At 28.9% G+C, this 19,317-nt stretch overlaps 1 protein-coding gene across 5 annotated transcripts in view; it reads left to right on the top strand.

The window, feature by feature from the left end:
• Nucleotides 1–19,317, top strand: part of LOC111677301 (insulin receptor substrate 1) — a 348,759-nt gene that overhangs the window by 169,060 nt on the left and 160,382 nt on the right. For all 5 annotated transcript variants that reach the window (XR_006940087.1, XM_046945311.1, XM_046945309.1 and 2 more), the window contains exons 5-6: nt 8,216–8,352; nt 14,496–14,715. Coding sequence is in view for 4 of the 5 variants with exons in the window: in XM_046945311.1 (XP_046801267.1) it covers nt 8,216–8,352; nt 14,496–14,715 (357 nt within the window). In the remaining variant the exon portion in view is untranslated. The remainder of the gene's footprint in view (nt 1–8,215; nt 8,353–14,495; nt 14,716–19,317) is intronic.

Raw genomic sequence — 19,317 nt, 5'->3', positions numbered from 1 at the left:
GGACATACTACTTATCTCTTATAATATTGAGTTATAGCCATTTAAAAATTTAGTGATACAAAATTTACCATACCTTGGTCCGCCTTTTTTTTGAATACCGGGCGTAATTTTGGACCAAATGGACTCAAATTTTTCCTGTTAGTTAGACAACAAAATTTCCAATAATATACAAAAAATTTCAGATCAATATCATTTACAGATTCAAAAATATACGTTTTTTAATTTAAAAATTCAAAAATTTTTTGTGCCCTTCCGAATATGACCTATTTTTTATCAAAACTTCAACTTTGGGCGACATGTTCTAAAATCCCAAAGATGGGATCAGAAAACTGAAAGCAGTTTTGGAAACCTCAATATGTTTTCTATTTACTCCAAAAGTATTTTCCCAGCCCTGAAAGAAATGTGGACCTTATGGGCAAAAATGTAAAAATCCCATTTTTGGGATTTTCATTCCTATTTTTGGGAATTGCGGGATGCCCTTTGATCTTTTCAATTTCTTTTTTGCATTTTCTTATTTGAAATGACAAATTTAACAAGCGTTGAAGATTTCATTGAGTTTTGTTTATAAATAAAGATTTTGTCATATATTACCTATTTGTTAAATTTCTAAAACTATGATTTATATCAAAATTTTAATAGGGTCGCAGATAGCTACAACAATTTAGTCCATATTTATCCCTTAATATCTTTTTTTAGTTAGATATGGAACTTCTCGACCCTTTACAAAAAATTTCAAGCCAATATCTCAATTATATTCAAAAATATGTTCATTTAAACCTGTGTCCTTCAATTTCATCTTTTTCATATTTTAGTATTAAGTATGACAGACAGAACATACATTTTGTGTTGAATAAAATATTTGGACAATTTTTAAAAATTATTTAGTTAATTATTTTATTATAGACTATAACATTGTATATACAATAAAAAAAATATAATTTTATTATGAGCCACGCACAACAACACCTAAATCACCCCACAAACCACCTTTCCCGCCCACCGAAATATAAAACACAATTTAATACAATATCATCAGTTAGTATAATAGCTTTTTTTGTTTGAACTGTTTATCTTAAACATAATACAATTAATTCTTACAGCCTACTTATATAGTTAATTCCTAACACTACTTATTTTTTATAAATTAATCTGTCATATCGGTATACATATCCAGAAGGTAATATAAGTCCTTTAAATCTTCCTCGTTTTGAGATGATAGAGTTTCATAACAAATCCATCTTTTTCGCATAGTTGAAAGAATAAGATCAGAAGATAGAAGTAAACTATTAAAAATATCTTCATTCTGTGATTGCCTGGAGCCTTTTCTTGAGCTGAAAAGTTGAACATGCTTAAAATCTCGATTCCTCGCTTCCTGGGCTTCTTCTGTTAACTCTCCAAGTGAAAGAATATTCGATTCAATTATTATTTGACCATGACACAATACTTTGTGTACTGTTGGTGTTAGTTCCCTCCATGGATACAGAGATACAAGTAATTTAGAAATTTCAGATGTATATTCCCCAAATCGATTTCCATTAATTTTATGTTTACTATTCAGTGCCATTAAAATAGTGTTAACTCTTCGAAGCAACTCCTTGTCGATTCCAGTTATTTTTGAAGTAATTTCAAAATCACGAAAAAACCTTCTCGCCGTATTACCGTCATTTGTACTACTGCAACTTGGAAGTGGTTTGTCGATGTTTAATCCCATCTGAACTTTAAATTCTTCTTGGATTCTGCTTTTTTCCGCAGCTCTCAGTTCTTTCAATTCTTCATTATTTTTTGTTGATTTAGTAAGATTCTCTAGCACACTTCTATATATGAGGTCGTATGCTATGTGTAAAAAGTAATCCAAAAATCGTATTCTGGCATGAAGTAGTGAAATTCCGAAAGACAGGACTTCTTCATTAATACTTCTGCTTTTGTTTATATTTGAGAATTGCGACTTTTTCTCATTACATATTGAGCATCTCCAGAAGGAAGAAGTTTCTGTTATGGCATTGCTGACCTTTCCATCAATCATTGTTGGGCTTAGCTGATATGATACGTTAATAGAGAATTTCTTTATTTTTATGCAAATGGGCTCTTTTAAATATTCCACTAAATCTTTTGTTGTTTTCTTTGACTCCTTTATATATTCAAATCCAATGGGTCTACAAAAATTTTTTGAACCCGGAGTTGTATTGATCCATATATCTTCAAATGAATTTCCGATGCTTGACGATGATGGATTAAGGGAATATGAACGAATTCGTAATGTCACTAATGATGACATAAATACAATTTTGTAGTCTGCTAATGTCCGACTTCCACAAGCTTGTTTGTATTCTGGAAGTGCTGATAAACCGTCACATCCCCACTTACACATTAAGACAACATCACAGTTATGAATTTTCCATAGTTGGTTTTATGAAAAGTCTGACACAATTCTTGATGCTGTGTTTTCGAGCAAAGATGATATATCAATAGAAGCTTCCACATCATTAACAGCAATAGGTGATGGATCGCCTTGTATGATGGTAATATATTGTGTGCTTTTTCATGCAGAGCTTTCCTTAATATTTGGTACTTATTTCGACTGAGACCCAGTTCCAACATAAGCGCTATTGCTTCCTCTTCAGTAAAATTTGATTGTGATGTTGGAGTTGGTATACTTTCCACAATTCGCTTAAGTCGTTTTGGTGATGCATTGGGAAGAATAGTTGCAATATGTACGTCATCGATAGGTTGGTTTTCCTTTCGTTAAATGTATCAGGAATTTCCTCATTTGAGATTGAAAAAAGTTTTTGTGTGACCCTCTTTTTTTTGACCTTGAACATAAGTCTTCGTATGACTTGCAAAGCGCTCCTGCTGATGTGTTGAAAGTTGAGATTTCTTAGCTGATATATATATATATATATATATATATATATATATATATAATATATAATATATATATATATATATATATATATATTATATATATATATATATATATATATATATATATAATCATACTTACCTAAAATTCGGTTTCGTCTAGTAGGTCAATATAGGCATCGATTGAAAGAGGAAAATAACAGTAGTTTTAAAAAGAAAATGGTTTTAAAATGTTATAATAAAAAAACTAAAGAAATATCCTTTTAAATTTTAATCCTTTAATATCCTTATTTTCTATAGTCAGTCCTTTTAGAAAAAAATATATGTTATATTTACAAATATGAAGTTGCAGACTCCCAAATTTCATGACTTTATCTTTATTAGTTCTTTGTAAAAAAAATAAAAGTTAAGATGTATTTAAATTAAAAAAATTTTTGTTGAGAATATTTTGTTTAATTTAATTTATTATTTATACCAATTATCTACCCCCATTATCCCAATTTCTGTTAATTTTTTACCCTAACGTTAAATTGACAGTTTTCAGACAAAATATCTATTAATTAAACATAACCAGTGGTTGAGATAACAGGTCTTAAAATATATAAAATTTTATTTCGTATGATTATGACGGTTTAGTGATTAAAACATGCATGTTCCGAATTCTGAAATCCACTTCAGGATAATATGATAAGCGCAATATTATTATAAATGTAAAATATAATATAATTAATATAAACATTAATATCACGATGAAAAGCTACATAAAAAACGTTTATAAATGTAGACATAAATCTCTCCTCTTAATTTTATAATATACATATTAAGGCCTGCTTATGATGGCGCATATTTGTTTAACAAAATGTCGCATTATTATTGTCTTGTGCAGGCCTTTAATCTCTATTTGACTCTAGCCCACATTCAGAAAATTAGTTTTTCTTCAATATGTCGCAATTAAAATAAAATTCAACATAAATATTTTATTTGCTAAAATAAATCACATTTCAAAGAAATTTACAACTGGTGTAGGGTATGATATGCTCGGCCAAGTCCGGCTATACTTTCCTAACTTGTTTAAATATTTATTTTGATATACCTTCGCACTGTTGTATTTTTTAATAAACTACTTTGATAACATTATTGGGAGGTCAAAGGTATTTTTAAAAGATATATAGAATTTAGAATAACTATAGAGTTCGGAATAATTGTGTTAAATTAAAAAGGAAAATATAATTTCCAAGAAGTGAGTTTTAACATGAAAGGATAAAAAATGCAAGAATGCACAGTGGGGCAGAAGGAAATTTTTTGGAAATAAATCTGGCATTTCTAAACGGCTGATCCGATCGGGATAAAGTTTTGATAAGTTTTGAAGATGAACCCCGCAGATGCCCCAGGGACGGAGCAGTGGCGGCTCAAAGTAGGAGAGGGAAATATTTATTAATTAATTTATTGAGATATTTAAAAAATATTATAAAAATTAAACAAATGGAGCTATGAAGACCAAATTTCAGACTTTTGTAACTCATTCTAATGTCTTTATTATGAATATTTTTTGTTGAACAATTTCGTACAAAATTGCAAGGATAATAAAGGATAAACTTTTATAAGGATATTTTTTACATCTTTTTATTCTTAAAAAATAAAACAAAATACGAGATATAAATACTGCAATTGTCCTCTTTAGTTTGATACCCATATTGTTATAATAGGGTGGCTTAAAATATTTTATAAAAACTTTTGAAAATTGTATGCACCTCAAATTTTAAAGTCCTTTTAAAAGGACAAACGATCAGAAAATGAAAAACTGAGTACGCAGTTAAACCATATAAATTATGTGCTTTCGTATGTATATGGTTTGGTTCGTGTGTAAAAAATGGTGTTGGACGGTGTTATCTCAAGAAAAACGAATTTTTGTATTTAATTAATATGGAGGTGCCGCTTCCCTCATAGGAAGTCCGCCAATTTATTACCAAAAATGTTTACAAAATTGTAATATTCTAACTGTATTATTTTCCAAACTAAACGAATTTTTGTATTTAATTTATATGGGAGGTACCACGCCCCCTAACGCTAGTCCTCCAACATTGTATCCTAAAAAATTGTATTGACACTAAAGTGGCTCCGACAAAATTTTAGGACTCTAACTGTTATATTAACTCAAGATAAACATTTTTTAAATTTATATGGAGGTGCAGATCCCCTCATGGTAGTCCTCCAATTTATTACCCAAAATATTTACATGGATGTTAAAGTTATTCATGCAAAAATTAAAGGTTCTAACTGTAATGGAGTCCAAGATAAACGAATTTTAGTATTTAATTTATATGGGAGGTACCACTCCCCTAACGCTAGTCCGCCAAATTTTTATCCTAAATAACCATATTGACACTAAAGTGGCTCCGACAAAAAATTTTAGGACTCTAACTGTTATATTATCTCAAATATAGGAATTTTATTTTTCTAATATATGGGCGTGGCTCATCGCCCACTTGAAATTTCAAAATAAAAGGTAGCCTATTACATATTCCAGACATGCAGGAATTCGCTGTGAATTTCAAGAAATCGGTTCAGCCGTTTAGTAGTCTATAGCGTTCAAATATACAAACAAACACACATTCATTTTTATACATATAGATAAGCCTTTGAAATGCTCACTTTTATGCATTAACAGCATTTTATAGATATTAAAAAAATGTTCATATATTCATTATCAACTGTTCTCACAACAAATAATCAATTTGCAAGGAAAAAGCGTCGAAAACACTTTTTTCGAAAATTAATTATAAAAATGTTATTTTTTCAGTTACAAACCCTTTCATATCCTTCTTTCTATCCAAAAAGAGGAAAGTTTAAGACAAATTCAATATAAATGACATATTAAAAAATAAATCATATTTAATATTATGCTCATATCTGGTATCATATGGTATGCCATTCCCGATTCTCTAAAAATATGAACTTATTAAAAAGAATGGCTAATTCATCATAAAAAATTGATCACATTTTATAAAAATTAGTATAAACATTTTTAAAAAAGAAACATATAAGTAGTTGTATGAAAAAACATGAAAAACATTTTTATAAAACTTAACATAATACTTTGATTTTTCATAAAATAAATAGTTATTTTTTATGTAACGACGTGATTTGTTAATAATTAATAGAATTAAATGTTAAATAAAATAATATTTCTTTTGTTAATATAGGGAGTAGGATGCAATATTTTGTATTGGAAATTAATTTAAAAAATTTTTCGACTATATCCCTAGCAAATTAATTGTTTGTATTTAGAACTATACAGGTATATTTACATATATACCTGTATAATAGCTCTTTAGGCTTAAAGTGAGCATTTTAAAAGCCTATATTTCATGTAATTAAATGTACTTTATCCAGTATAGCCACAATCATCTAAGGGAGAAATGTAGCTACATCCAAGCCATAAATATTTAATAAAAAACAAATAAGGCGGTATTTCTAGGCGTGGCAAAAAAATATTTTTTATATTTTTAAAAATGTTATTAACATATATTTAATCGTATTGGTGATTGACTCAACTTTTTTTCGACCCACCCTAGTATGCAATATTAATATATAAATATATTTCATGAATATAATATATTTAATTGCTCGCATTCGAAATATTTTTAGTATTTACTAAAAATATTTATTTTATTTATTTATTTAAGCTGTTGCATATTGCAGCTTACAGACAAATATAAAATGTTCTTACGAGCAATATATTACGCAGCAACTTGCTAACATGTTTATAATACCCACATATATTTCATATTGATTGCCTATAATATAAAAATATTTTCCTACACGTATTATTCGAAGTCAACAATATTTTATGGCTCATTTGAATAGGTTCGTCATCTTTAATTGACAAAAACAACAACATGCAGTTTTCATGAAACTTTTTTATTTTTATTTTTATAAACATTCTTGCAAGGTTTAAGATCTAAGGAACATATCCGCCGTTACTTTATATAACTCCGAAAATTCGAGGTGATAAAGAGTTATAAAGATTCTTAAGTAATGGTAAGGAAATTTCGGTCCAAGCATTTTAAGTTTCTTCAATTTAGGCTTCTTTTGTGTCATACTGTCTGCCCGACCTATTCACATTACGAGAAAGAATATCCGAAACCTTTTCGATGATAAATAGATGAGAAGATTATGGATTTGAACCATTGCCGTGGATATTTCAAAAATATAATGCCCCGATCCATACCGCCAGGGCATGTATCAGTACCTTTTAGTACCTTTTTTTCTGATGTAACTGATGTAAAAAAAATATTGCACAAAATGCAACATCATAGTTTGAGCCTATAAATATCAATAAATAGGAAACAATCTTTTACAAAAAAGTACCAAAAATAAATGAGATTTCCAATAAGGTACGAATGTGATCTAAATTTTATTTCTATATTTATTTACTGGTTAAAAAAGTACATAAGATTCGTGGATCTACATAACCAAAAATACGTTTAGAACATCTAAATGTATTTCGATTCCCCATTACGCGGGATAGCGCAAGAATATTGTGATGACGTTGCGTTGACTCACCTACACTATAAGCTTCTTATGTATTTTCTTATTTAAGCACGTGTTATCAGTATTTGTCGAAGTAAGATCTGTACCCAACTTTTTTAAAATGCACACAGAAATACAACAACAAAATTTTGAGAAAGCCGAATTTATGTTAAACATACTTGTTACTGTAAGAATTTATTACGATCGGTTCGTAAAATTGTTCACATACATGTATATACAAATTATTTAATAACTGTAATGTTACTGTAAGACTTTATAACGATCGGTTCGTAAAATTGTTCACACACATGTAAATACAAATTATTAAATAACTGTAACGATATCCATATATACAAAATTTTAATGAAATAAAGTTTTTATGTACAGAAATGTACATACAAATTACTAAATAACGGTAAAGCTTATTTTAGGGCACTTTTTAAATGTAATAGAAAATAGTAATTGTAATGTTCAATAAATCTTGCATTTGTAACAGATTTAAGCTGTTTAAATCGTAAAAATTTTCTATTAAAAAGCATGAGCAAACCTATTTTCACAAAAATTTGTTGAATTAAATAAATATCAATTAAAAAATTGGTAGAGGGTATTTAAGATTTGGCACAGCCGATTTGCCCACATGCAAAGCACTTTAACTTTTTATATACACTAATATTTTTTAATTATAACATTATTTTAAGGAAAAGAAAGTTTGTCTCATTGAAGTAAAATTGATAAATAAATTTTTATTTTGGAAATTAATAAAATGATGTTTGGTTTAAATCAGTTTTGCTTTAACTTATATAATATTTTCTATTTCATTTAGTAAAATGATATCACTTAACGAATCTTTGATTGAACCGATGAGGAAAAGGTCTTCTTCTGCAACAGAATCGTCAAATTTATCTCATGATCGAAAATCTTCCCAAAATGTAGATATAGCAAACAGTTATTTATTAAACGGTAAGTTATTTTTCACCGAAAATGAGTTGAATTTTATTAACAATCTTAGAAATAATTATTTATTATATGGTAAGTTATTTATTACTTGTTGTTTATATGAAAAATTTTCGATTTTTGGGGAGAGGGAATTTCCCTTTTCCCGGCCCCCTCAAATTAATAATTTTCCATCAAACAATGGGAACAACTCCGAAAGAAATAAGCATTTTTTATACCTTTCACCTTCGTGAGAAGGGTATATATAAGTTTGTCATTCCGTTTTTAATTTCTATAATATAAATTTCCGATAGCGGAGTCGATTAAGCCATGTCCGTCTGTCTATTGAAATCAGTTTTTAGAGGTCCCCAGATATCGGAGAGATCCGAATCTTCAATAATTCAGTTAGACATGCTTTCGAGAAGATCGCTATTTAAAATCAACAAAATTATTCTATAATTAAAGGAGATATGAGCAAAAAATCCGAGACAACCTCTGAAAATTTCATAAAAAAAGCCACATTTCTTCATGCTTTGTTAAAAAAGCAACAACAACACTGTGAATTGGATAAAGATGTACATGTGCTTGTGAAGATGTATTTGGTTTTATTCAGCTTTGTATTTTTTTGTATGTTTGGATGCTGTTCTGTTCTCACGAAGGTAAGTGGATATAACAAGAATAAGGAGATAAAGCAGTAATATGTTGGTAATTCAGCTTATATTTGTTTGAGGGAGGTAATACAGTTTGACGGTGGTATTACAGTACAATGGTTAATATTTCTTTCTGCTACAGTTTATATTTCTTTGTGTGTATGTTATGTGTGATATGTGTGCAAAGATACAAAATAATTCAATCATAATTATAAAGGTCCCCTCCCGAAAACCTCTTAAACGCAAATAACTAATTACTAATTTAAGACATCCGTACAAAATTTGGCATAAATACTATGAATATATATTTATTTATTTTTGAATATTTTTTATTAGTCATAGCTCCCATTTAAGGTTCCCTCCCGAAAATCACTTTGACGAGCATAACTCAATATCAAATATTGATATCTGTACATTTAGCACAAATATTGCTCTTATATACAGAAATGACACTATAACATTTTTTCACGATCGGTTCATATTTGCTCATAGACCCCTCCAGAAAATCACTTAAATGCACAATATCCGTTACCAAATAATTACATAGATACTGAATTTAACCACAACTTTTTTCTATATAATAAATTAATATTACTGTGGATTTTTTTACGATCGAACCATAATTGGTCATAGCTCTCATACATCTCGAACATCTTTGGCACAAATATTAGTTTTGTATACAAAAATTCTATTTAAAGATTTATTTACGACCGGTTCATAATATAACAGCTTTCGAAAATCAAGGTTCTTCCGAAAATCACTTAAATGCACTTAAACACACATAACTTATTACTAAATTACGATATAGATACAAAATTTTATGTAAAAATTTTATCTTTTATGTACAGTAATGTTACTCAAAGAATCTTTTACGATCGGTCTATAATTGCTCAAATCTCCCATACTAGATCCTGCCCCAAAAATTAGTATGTATATAATTATTTGGTAATTGTGAATTAAAGTGATTTTCTGGAGCGTATGGGAGCTATGAACAAATATGAACCGATCTTGAAAAAACGTTATAGCGTCATTTCTCTATATAAGAGCAACATTTGTGCTAAATGTACAGATATCAATATTTGATATTGAGTTATGCACGTTAAAGTGGTTTTCGGGAGGGAACCTTAGATGGGATCTATGCCAAAAAAAAATATTCAAAAATAAATAAAAAAAAAATATTTAAATGACATATGTATTATTTTTGTTTACAAAATAGTATTTATACCAAATTTTGTACGGATATCTTAATTTAGTAATGAGTTATTTGCGATTAAGAGATTTTTGGGAGGGGACCTTGAGTTGTGACCAATTATGGACTAATCCAGAAAAATTTTTTCCCAGAATGTATGTATGTAAGTATGTATATATATTCTGTATAGCCATATAATCATATTGAAATTGCCACTAAAATATCATTTTAGTACACTACCGTTACCGCTAAAATAGCGATACCGAAATATGCCGAAATACCGATAACGCTTAAATACCAATACGGAATAAGAATTCTTCATCACCGATTGGAAACTGTTGCCAACCTTGGATTTAAGATTGAGAGACTGAGAGATATACATCTTAGGATCAATATTGATTCCCACCTCATCAGTGGCACTCAGCATGTCTACCATAAGGGCAAATCTGTTGAGAGTGCACTGCATGAGTAAGTTGTTTTGAGCACGACTTGAAGAATAGGAACTGTACTATTGCAGCCTTTTTGGATATTGAGAGAGCCTTCAATAATATAAAGATTTTGGCGATTAAGGATTCACTAAGAGAGCTTTCAGGACTTCCTGGTGAAGTGGATAGTCTGTATGCTTAGCAGTAGAATTATAAACTTGAACCAAGGGAATCATTCCATTGGGAAAAGGGTTACAGGAAACCACGTCTTATCTCCCTTTTGTAGCTTTAGCGGTAAACGTATTCTAATGCGATTTGAATCCTAAGATAGAAAGATCGGTGCATATTTGGATGACCTGGTGATATCATGGGAAAATTTCTATACACGATCAGTGACATCGTGGAGACTGCACTAGGTGAACTCTCGTTTAGTGTGAATGATAAGGGACTGGGCGTGAATCCTGGGAAAACGGAACTGTTACTATTTTCCAGAAACTAGACAACTTCAGACTGCCAAAGTTGGAAAGCGTCGACTAAGTACTTTCCTTGATAACAAGCCGTTTAGGAGAATACTAAGGAAGGAATAAAAAGGGACTCAATGCCTACTACACATTCAAGAATTCTATTGTAGACAATTAGGGTTTGAACCAGATATAGTAAATTGGATTTACACATCGGTTGTCAGGCCTATTCTAACTTATGTTTGCATTGTCTGGTGGAGGGCATTGAGAAAAGACAGTTATAGAAAAATGATCAATAAAGCTGAAATGTGTGCACTCTACAATCGACCTTTGACAGCATTCTATACCTGTCACACATAGAACATCTTCTAGCGGGAGTGGCGGCTAGGAATCTGCTTATACTCTATTAGTCTTTGACAGTCAAACCTACGCGTGACGACCATACAAAAAAATTTGTACGGAGTTGGTCTACTTGTTCAGAGTAAGAATAAATAATGAAATAGGACTGAATCTTTGAAGAAATTTCGTTAAATTTAACTATTTTATTTTATTCATGTTGAATAAAGAATCGTAGATATTTCGCATTATACAAGAAAAAATTAAACAGAACAGTTAAAAATGTGTCACGAAAAGTAGTTTATATTATTTCAAATTCAGGATCCCTTTAAAGTGTTTGTGTTATCAAATAAATATTTTAAAATAAGATTAAAAGTTAGAAAATTTTATGGAACAAAATATTACAAATAAAGGGACATATAAATATTGTGCATAATAATGACTTTTAATATTTTTTAATATGAAGTGTTTTATATGTAAATGTAAATTGTACTTCTGACATAGTAAATAAATTGTCATAGTTTAAAAGGCCATAGAGTTATAAATTGGTAATTCATTAAATCTCAACAAAAAATGTATACATTTATTGTCGTGGTCTATTTGTTTATTTCTTTAGATAGACGTGGATTTTGATCAATTGTATCAAAAAGCAGAGTGTCTTCGAAACTTTTTGCTTATATGAAACAAATGGATAACATAAGTGAAAATAAGTGTTTTAATATTTTATCTAAAAATAACTTTAAACATAATTTTACTTTTATGTGTTTTGGTATTTTTTTTACATAGTCTTTTGGTGCCATCAACAAAAAATTTTAATGTTTCAAATGGGAAAAAATATGTACTATATTTACCATACGAGATTCTCAACGAAGCTTTTTAATTAATGGCAGCCGCTTGTAAAGAAAAATTGACGAAAAAATATCAAAAAGGCATTAAAATTAAGCCAGTATTCAACACTAGAACCAAAAGAAATCGTGATTTATTTGAAGGCATAAAATACCGAATACATTCCGCATTAAGTTCAATTGATATCTGTTTTAAAATATTCATTGTATTTAATTTAGAGTTTCCAAAAGAATATTTGTTAGTTTGGACGTTTTTTCAAAAGCGCTTATATAATATTTCGACAAATATTGATTAAATTTGGAATACATAGTTGTATTGTTAATTAATTTTTTATAAATAATTGTTCTATGTTAATAAATAATTTTTAACTTGTTTAATATTTAAATAATTTATGTTTAAAGCATAGTTCATACCTATATATAAAAACGACATGACACTTAAAATCGTATTTTTTTTACTTATTAAAGCGTTTTAATAAAGCTGTGAAATAGTATTCAATATTATTTTATTATATGAATACAAATATCTATTTAAGCATGCATCAAATATTTATAATATCATTTATATTAATTTTACTTTTATGTTATTTATTAATTTTAGCTTTGTTCAATTTTATTTTATCAATACCATTTTCTTTTATTTTAATGAGAACTAAATTCATTAGTTAAATTCAAAAAACTTCTTCATATTTGCCACAACGAAAATACAAAAACAATTCAGATTTCTATATTCGACCGTGCCGAATCTTATATACCCTTCACCAAGTATGTTTTAAAATACAGTAAAGAAATATTAACCGTTGTACTGTACTATCACCGTTAAACTGTATTACTACCCTCGAAACAAATATGAGCTGTATTACCAACATATTACTGCTTAATCTCCTTGTTGTTGTTTTACTGCTTAATCTCCTTGTTGTTTTTGTTGAGGAAATTTTTTGAGGTAGTCTCAGTTTTTTACCATATCTCAGTTATTTATGGACTGATTTTGCTGATTTTCAATAGGAAACCTCTCGAAAGCATGTCTGACAGAATTATTGAAGATTTCGATCTCGAAGATATCTGGAGTCTTCAGAAAATTGATTTCAACAGACAGACTGACGAACGGACAGACGGACATGGCTTAATCGACTCTGCTATCTATAAGGATCCAGAATACATATTCTTTATAGGGTCGGAAAATTATATTATAGAAATTACAAACGGAATGACAAACTTATATATACCCTTATCACGAAGGTGAAGGGTATAATTAACGAACAAATCTGGAATACAATTTTCTTTGGCTGTATTATAACAAAATTTCTTCATATTGGGTGTAAATATACCCAATTTTGCAAAATTTAGGTAAATTTTTGGTTTTATGTAGGGTTCAAGATCGAGACCAGCACGGGTGCCGGTGTATTTATCGCTGATATCAATATATAACGGTCCTTCAGACCGCAGACATACTAGGGATCTGGAAAGCAACGAAACTGATACGGAATCATATCGATCCGGGGTCATTTGTGACAATTTATGTTGATAGATAAATTTTGAGACTGGTTTCCATTAGACTAGGGGGAACTATAATGTGCATGGTAATGATATTGCGGACGAACGGACTAGATTGGGTATAAACCTTGATATAGATAGAAGAGAACTGATGTTAAAACCACCCATTTGTCATTATTATAGGTTGATATTCAAAAGATTTCGTGGCATCATATTCCATTCCTTGAACTATGACACAAAGACGAAGGAAAATGGTTAAAATCGGTCCATTATTTCACCTAGTCCCCATACAACTGAACCACTCGAAATGACCTTTGAGCACATAGTAAAGTATAGTATAATTTTTTCTCTATAAAAGGTCTCACATCTTAGTTTTATACCAGCTTTGATGACTTTGACCAATTTCGAAATTATCGGACCTCATTTACCTTAGTAATCGATAAACTCACAAACTACGGCACCTCATAGAGCGAAATTTCCAATATATTTAAATGCAGTCAATTTTATAGATCCTTATATGTGGAATGTATAGATCCTTATATATTAATAAATTTACCGCATTAAGTTTAAAATTGTGCAATTTTTAAAATCCATTTCGAAAAGATTACAGCATTTTTTAACATATCAAGATCAAGATTTTCAATCGCTGTTAGAGATCTAAACAATATTTTTTTATTTTCTCGTATTTAGTACATCAATACATACAGTTTGACAAGTATTCCTACATTGTATAGACTACAAGTTAATAAATTGTATATCTTATTTTTCAGCTGAAAATTTTAGTAGAGATAGATGTGACAGTTTACCGTCAAGAAATCGCTCTTCTAGTGAATGTAGCAACCAGAGCATTCGGATACTACCAATAACATCAACGAGCCGCGCAATTAATATGCACATTAGTAATACTTCTCCTATTACATACTCTGCAAGTGAAGAATCGGTTAGTGTTGAAGAGTCTGAAGAAAGCATGGCAATGCCCCATTTAATAAGGTAAATCAATAATATTATTATTCATATTCAAATTTCTCTTTCATCAAATCAAATTTTGTATGAAAATTTTATTTTATAAATTGATGTTTATCAGAAGTAGCAACAAGTATTAATTTCAGAAAAAAACCTATTTATACCTTACACCACTTTAGTGGTAACGCACAATAATATTGGTCCTATACCCACCCGATTCTATGCCGATTGGTTAGAATCATTTTGTGAGTCGATTTATGTCCGTCTGTCCGTCCATGTAAACTTTGTAATCAAACTACATTTCGAAGATAATTCAATGAAATTTGGTACATAAACGTCTATTGTTCCAAGGACGAAGCATACAACTGAACCCCAGAATGGGGCTTATAAACCTTGTAATTAACCCGCTAGCCATTATGATCCTGTCGAATTTGAGTAATAATAAATACGTCGGGTTAAATACGTTTCTCATGTAAGGAAAAAAATATAGCATGCGATAAAAAAGTATTTAATATTTTAATATGCGTATTTTCACATAATTATACATATTTTACACATATATACAAGAATAATGCATATATATTATTAAAACTATAATTCTTAATTGCAGATAAAACTACTTTAAGAAATTCATTATGTTATATGACAAATATAACATAATCTTAAAAAATGCAAAATTGATGTGAAGAATACAGGCACTCAATTATACTCTTAAAATCAATTATACTTTTAAAAAGCTTTTTGAGATCTTACAACGACCACTGTAGCTATATACTTCGATCTCAGCGTTTATGCCACTAATCAGAGTTTTTAGTTTTTCTAAAATAAATTTGTAAAATGTATAATAATTTTTAATTTTTTTTTAATATGAGTTCAAGGAGGGATGTGATCACTATGACCTTAATTTTCGGCCTCGGAAAATAAAATCTAGTGGAGACAATAAACCATAGCTTAGCTATCTAACTGCGTTTTTTAGTTTTTTTTTTTTTTCAAATTTAGTTTGTGGAAATTTATTCGATATTTTTAAAATTATTTTTTTCATATACGAGTTCTTGGAGGATCACTATGATCATATCCTTCGACCTCGCAGATCACATTTTCAAAATATTTTATAAATTTGCACACACTAAATTTGGAAACATTAAAAATGCAGTTAAATAGCATAAATTATTTTTAATTTTTTTTAAAATCTTTTGCATCAATGACTTCGTGTTTGCATTTTTTTAAGATTATGTTATATTTGCCATATAACCTAATGAATTTCTTACAATATTTTTAATTTAATTTAAATAATAAATGTACATTATTCTTGTATTTATGTGTAAAATCTGCATAATTATGTGAAAATACGCATATTTAAAATATTAAATACTTTTTATCGCATGCGATATTTTTCTCCCCAACTTGAAAAACGTATTAAACTCGACGTATTTATCTTCACTCACTTATAGAAGTTACCTAACCCAACCTACCAACAAGCCTGTTTTTATTGTCCCAAAGTGTAAATTTATTGTAGAGGCAAAGTTATAAATGCAAATATAGTTAAGGTATATAATATAAATAAAAACATTAATTTTAGTTTAAAAATATTTATTTTAAATTCTTTCAATTTTAGGATAATTGTTTCCTAATTTTGAAGATACTTTGTCGATGTCTGATATTAGTTTTTTTAAATATGTACTTCGTTGATGCCGCATTCATTGTTTGTATTCATTTAAAGAATCCACCGTATAAATTGTTTCCTGAAAAATATTTGCCCACACTGTTTCTTGCTTATTTGAAACACTTTAATTATTATTTTAAAACTATAAGGCGAACTTTTCACACCGACAAACTATTCAATACTGATCGCAATGATAATAAAGTACCAATCATTAGAGTTGTGCATCTCTGAACTAAATTGCTTTTTTTTTACCCAAAATCAAAAAAGATGGTGGTTACATTGATTTTGTCATTCCGTTTGTAACACATCGAAATATTGGACCCACAAAAATATGTATATTCTAGGTCCTTATTAAATTCTAATACCATGTATCCACGATCAGTTAAGTTACTTAATTCGGCCTCTGAATGACGACCCGTTTCGTAATTCGTTTAACAGTTCATCTCCATGTTTGTTTTATTTTTCATTGTTTATTTTGTCATTTTTTGGAATATTAAGGTTTATACGTTTGTTATATATTTTCTAATTGGTGTGCTTCGCTACCCCAATCGAAATTAAATACATAACAATCAAGAAAAAGTATTTATTCAGTTACTAATTTCTGACAATATATTTCATTTAAATTTCAAAATAATACATTAATGATCTATTTATTTCTTACTTGCTAAAATTTAATATATACGTTTATTCTCAAAAAATAATTCTTATTATAATGCCTTGGGATATACAATATTTTTTGTTTTACCCTCTAGTATAAATAAAAACCCCACTTAACGATTTTGAAAATTCTAACCACTATAGTTTAGAGATGCCAAGCAAATTATTGCAAGTTCGCCAATTGCTAGCTATCTATGAAAAACAGTTTTCAAGATATAAGAAATTTTATATTTAACCGCCAATTTATTACCCAAAATGTATACATGGATGTTAAAGTTATTCGTGCAAAATTTTAAGACTCTAACTATTATACTTTTTAAGATAAATGATTTTTTTTATTTAATTTATATGGGAGGTTCCCTGCCCCTTACGCTAGTGCGCCCACTTTTTATACCAAATAATCATATTGACACTAACGTGGCTCCGACAAGTTTTAATTAAGTTTGTTAGTAAGTTTGAATTAAGTTTGAACTAAACGGCTGAACCGATTTTCTTGAAATTTTCACAGCGTATTCCTGTATGTCTGAAATAAAAAAAATAATTTTTATTTTGAAATTTCAAGTGCGGAGGAGCCGCGGCCACATTAAGAAATTAATAAATCCGTAAATATTTGAGATAATATAACCGTTAGAGTCCTCAAATTTTGTTGGAGCCACTTTAGACCCAATATGATTATTTTGGATAAAAAGTGGGCGGAATAGCGTTAGGGGGTGTGGCACCTCCCATATTAATTAAATAAAAAATTGTTTATCTTGAAATGATATAACAGTTAGATTCCTCAAATTTTGTCGGAGCCACGTTAGTGTCAATATGATTATTTGGTATAAAAAGTGGGCGCCCTAGCGTAAGGGGCAGGGAACCTCCCATATAAATTAAAAATGCACGAATAACTTTAACATCCATGTATACATTTTGGGTAATAAATTGGCGGTTAAATATAAAATTTCTTATATCTTGAAAACTGTTTTTCATAGATAGCTAGAAATTGGCGAACTTGCAATAATTTGCTTGGCATCTCTAAACTATAGTGGTTAGAATTTTCAAAATCGTTAAGTGGGGTTTTTATTTATACTAGAGGGTAAAACAAAAAAATATTGTATATCCCAAGGCATTAGAATAAGAATTATTTTTTGAGAATAAACGTATATATTAAATTTTAGCAAGTAAGAAATAAATAGATCATTAATGTATTATTTTGAAATTTAAATGAAATATATTGTCAGAAATTAGTAACTGAATAAATACTTTTTCTTGATTGTTATGTATTTAATTTCGATTGGGGTAGCGAAGCACACCAATTAGAAAATATATAACAAACGTATAAACCTTAATATTCCAAAAAATGACAAAATAAACAATGAAAAATAAAACAAACATGGAGATGAACTGTTAAACGAATTACGAAACGGGTCGTCATTCAGAGGCCGAATTAAGTAACTTAACTGATCGTGGATACATGGTATTAGAATTTAATAAGGACCTAGAATATACATATTTTTGTGGGTCCAATATTTCGATGTGTTACAAACGGAATGACAAAATCAATGTAACCACCATCTTTTTTGATTTTGGGTATAAAAAAAAGCAATTTAGTTCAGAGATGCACAACTCTAATGATTGGTACTTTATTATCATTGCGATCAGTATTGAATAGTTTGTCGGTGTGAAAAGTTCGCCTTATAGTTTTAAAATAATAATTAAAGTGTTTCAAATAAGCAAGAAACAGTGTGGGCAAATATTTTTCAGGAAACAATTTATACGGTGGATTCTTTAAATGAATACAAACAATGAATGCGGCATCAACGAAGTACATATTTAAAAAAACTAATATCAGACATCGACAAAGTATCTTCAAAATTAGGAAACAATTATCCTAAAATTGAAAGAATTTAAAATAAATATTTTTAAACTAAAATTAATGTTTTTATTTATATTATATACCTTAACTATATTTGCATTTATAACTTTGCCTCTACAATAAATTTACACTTTGGGACAATAAAAACAGGCTTGTTGGTAGGTTGGGTTAGGTAACTTCTATAAGTGAGTGAAGATAAATACGTCGAGTTTAATACGTTTTTCAAGTTGGGGAGAAAAATATCGCATGCGATAAAAAGTATTTAATATTTTAAATATGCGTATTTTCACATAATTATGCAGATTTTACACATAAATACAAGAATAATGTACATTTATTATTTAAATTAAATTAAAAATATTGTAAGAAATTCATTAGGTTATATGGCAAATATAACATAATCTTAAAAAAATGCAAACACGAAGTCATTGATGCAAAAGATTTTAAAAAA

The sequence above is a fragment of the Lucilia cuprina genome, chromosome 2 (assembly GCF_022045245.1).
Source record: "Lucilia cuprina isolate Lc7/37 chromosome 2, ASM2204524v1, whole genome shotgun sequence".
NCBI classification, from domain to species: domain Eukaryota; kingdom Metazoa; phylum Arthropoda; class Insecta; order Diptera; family Calliphoridae; genus Lucilia; species Lucilia cuprina.
The sequence above is the reverse complement of the archived record's forward strand: the minus strand, read 5'-3'. Positions and strand labels throughout refer to the sequence as shown.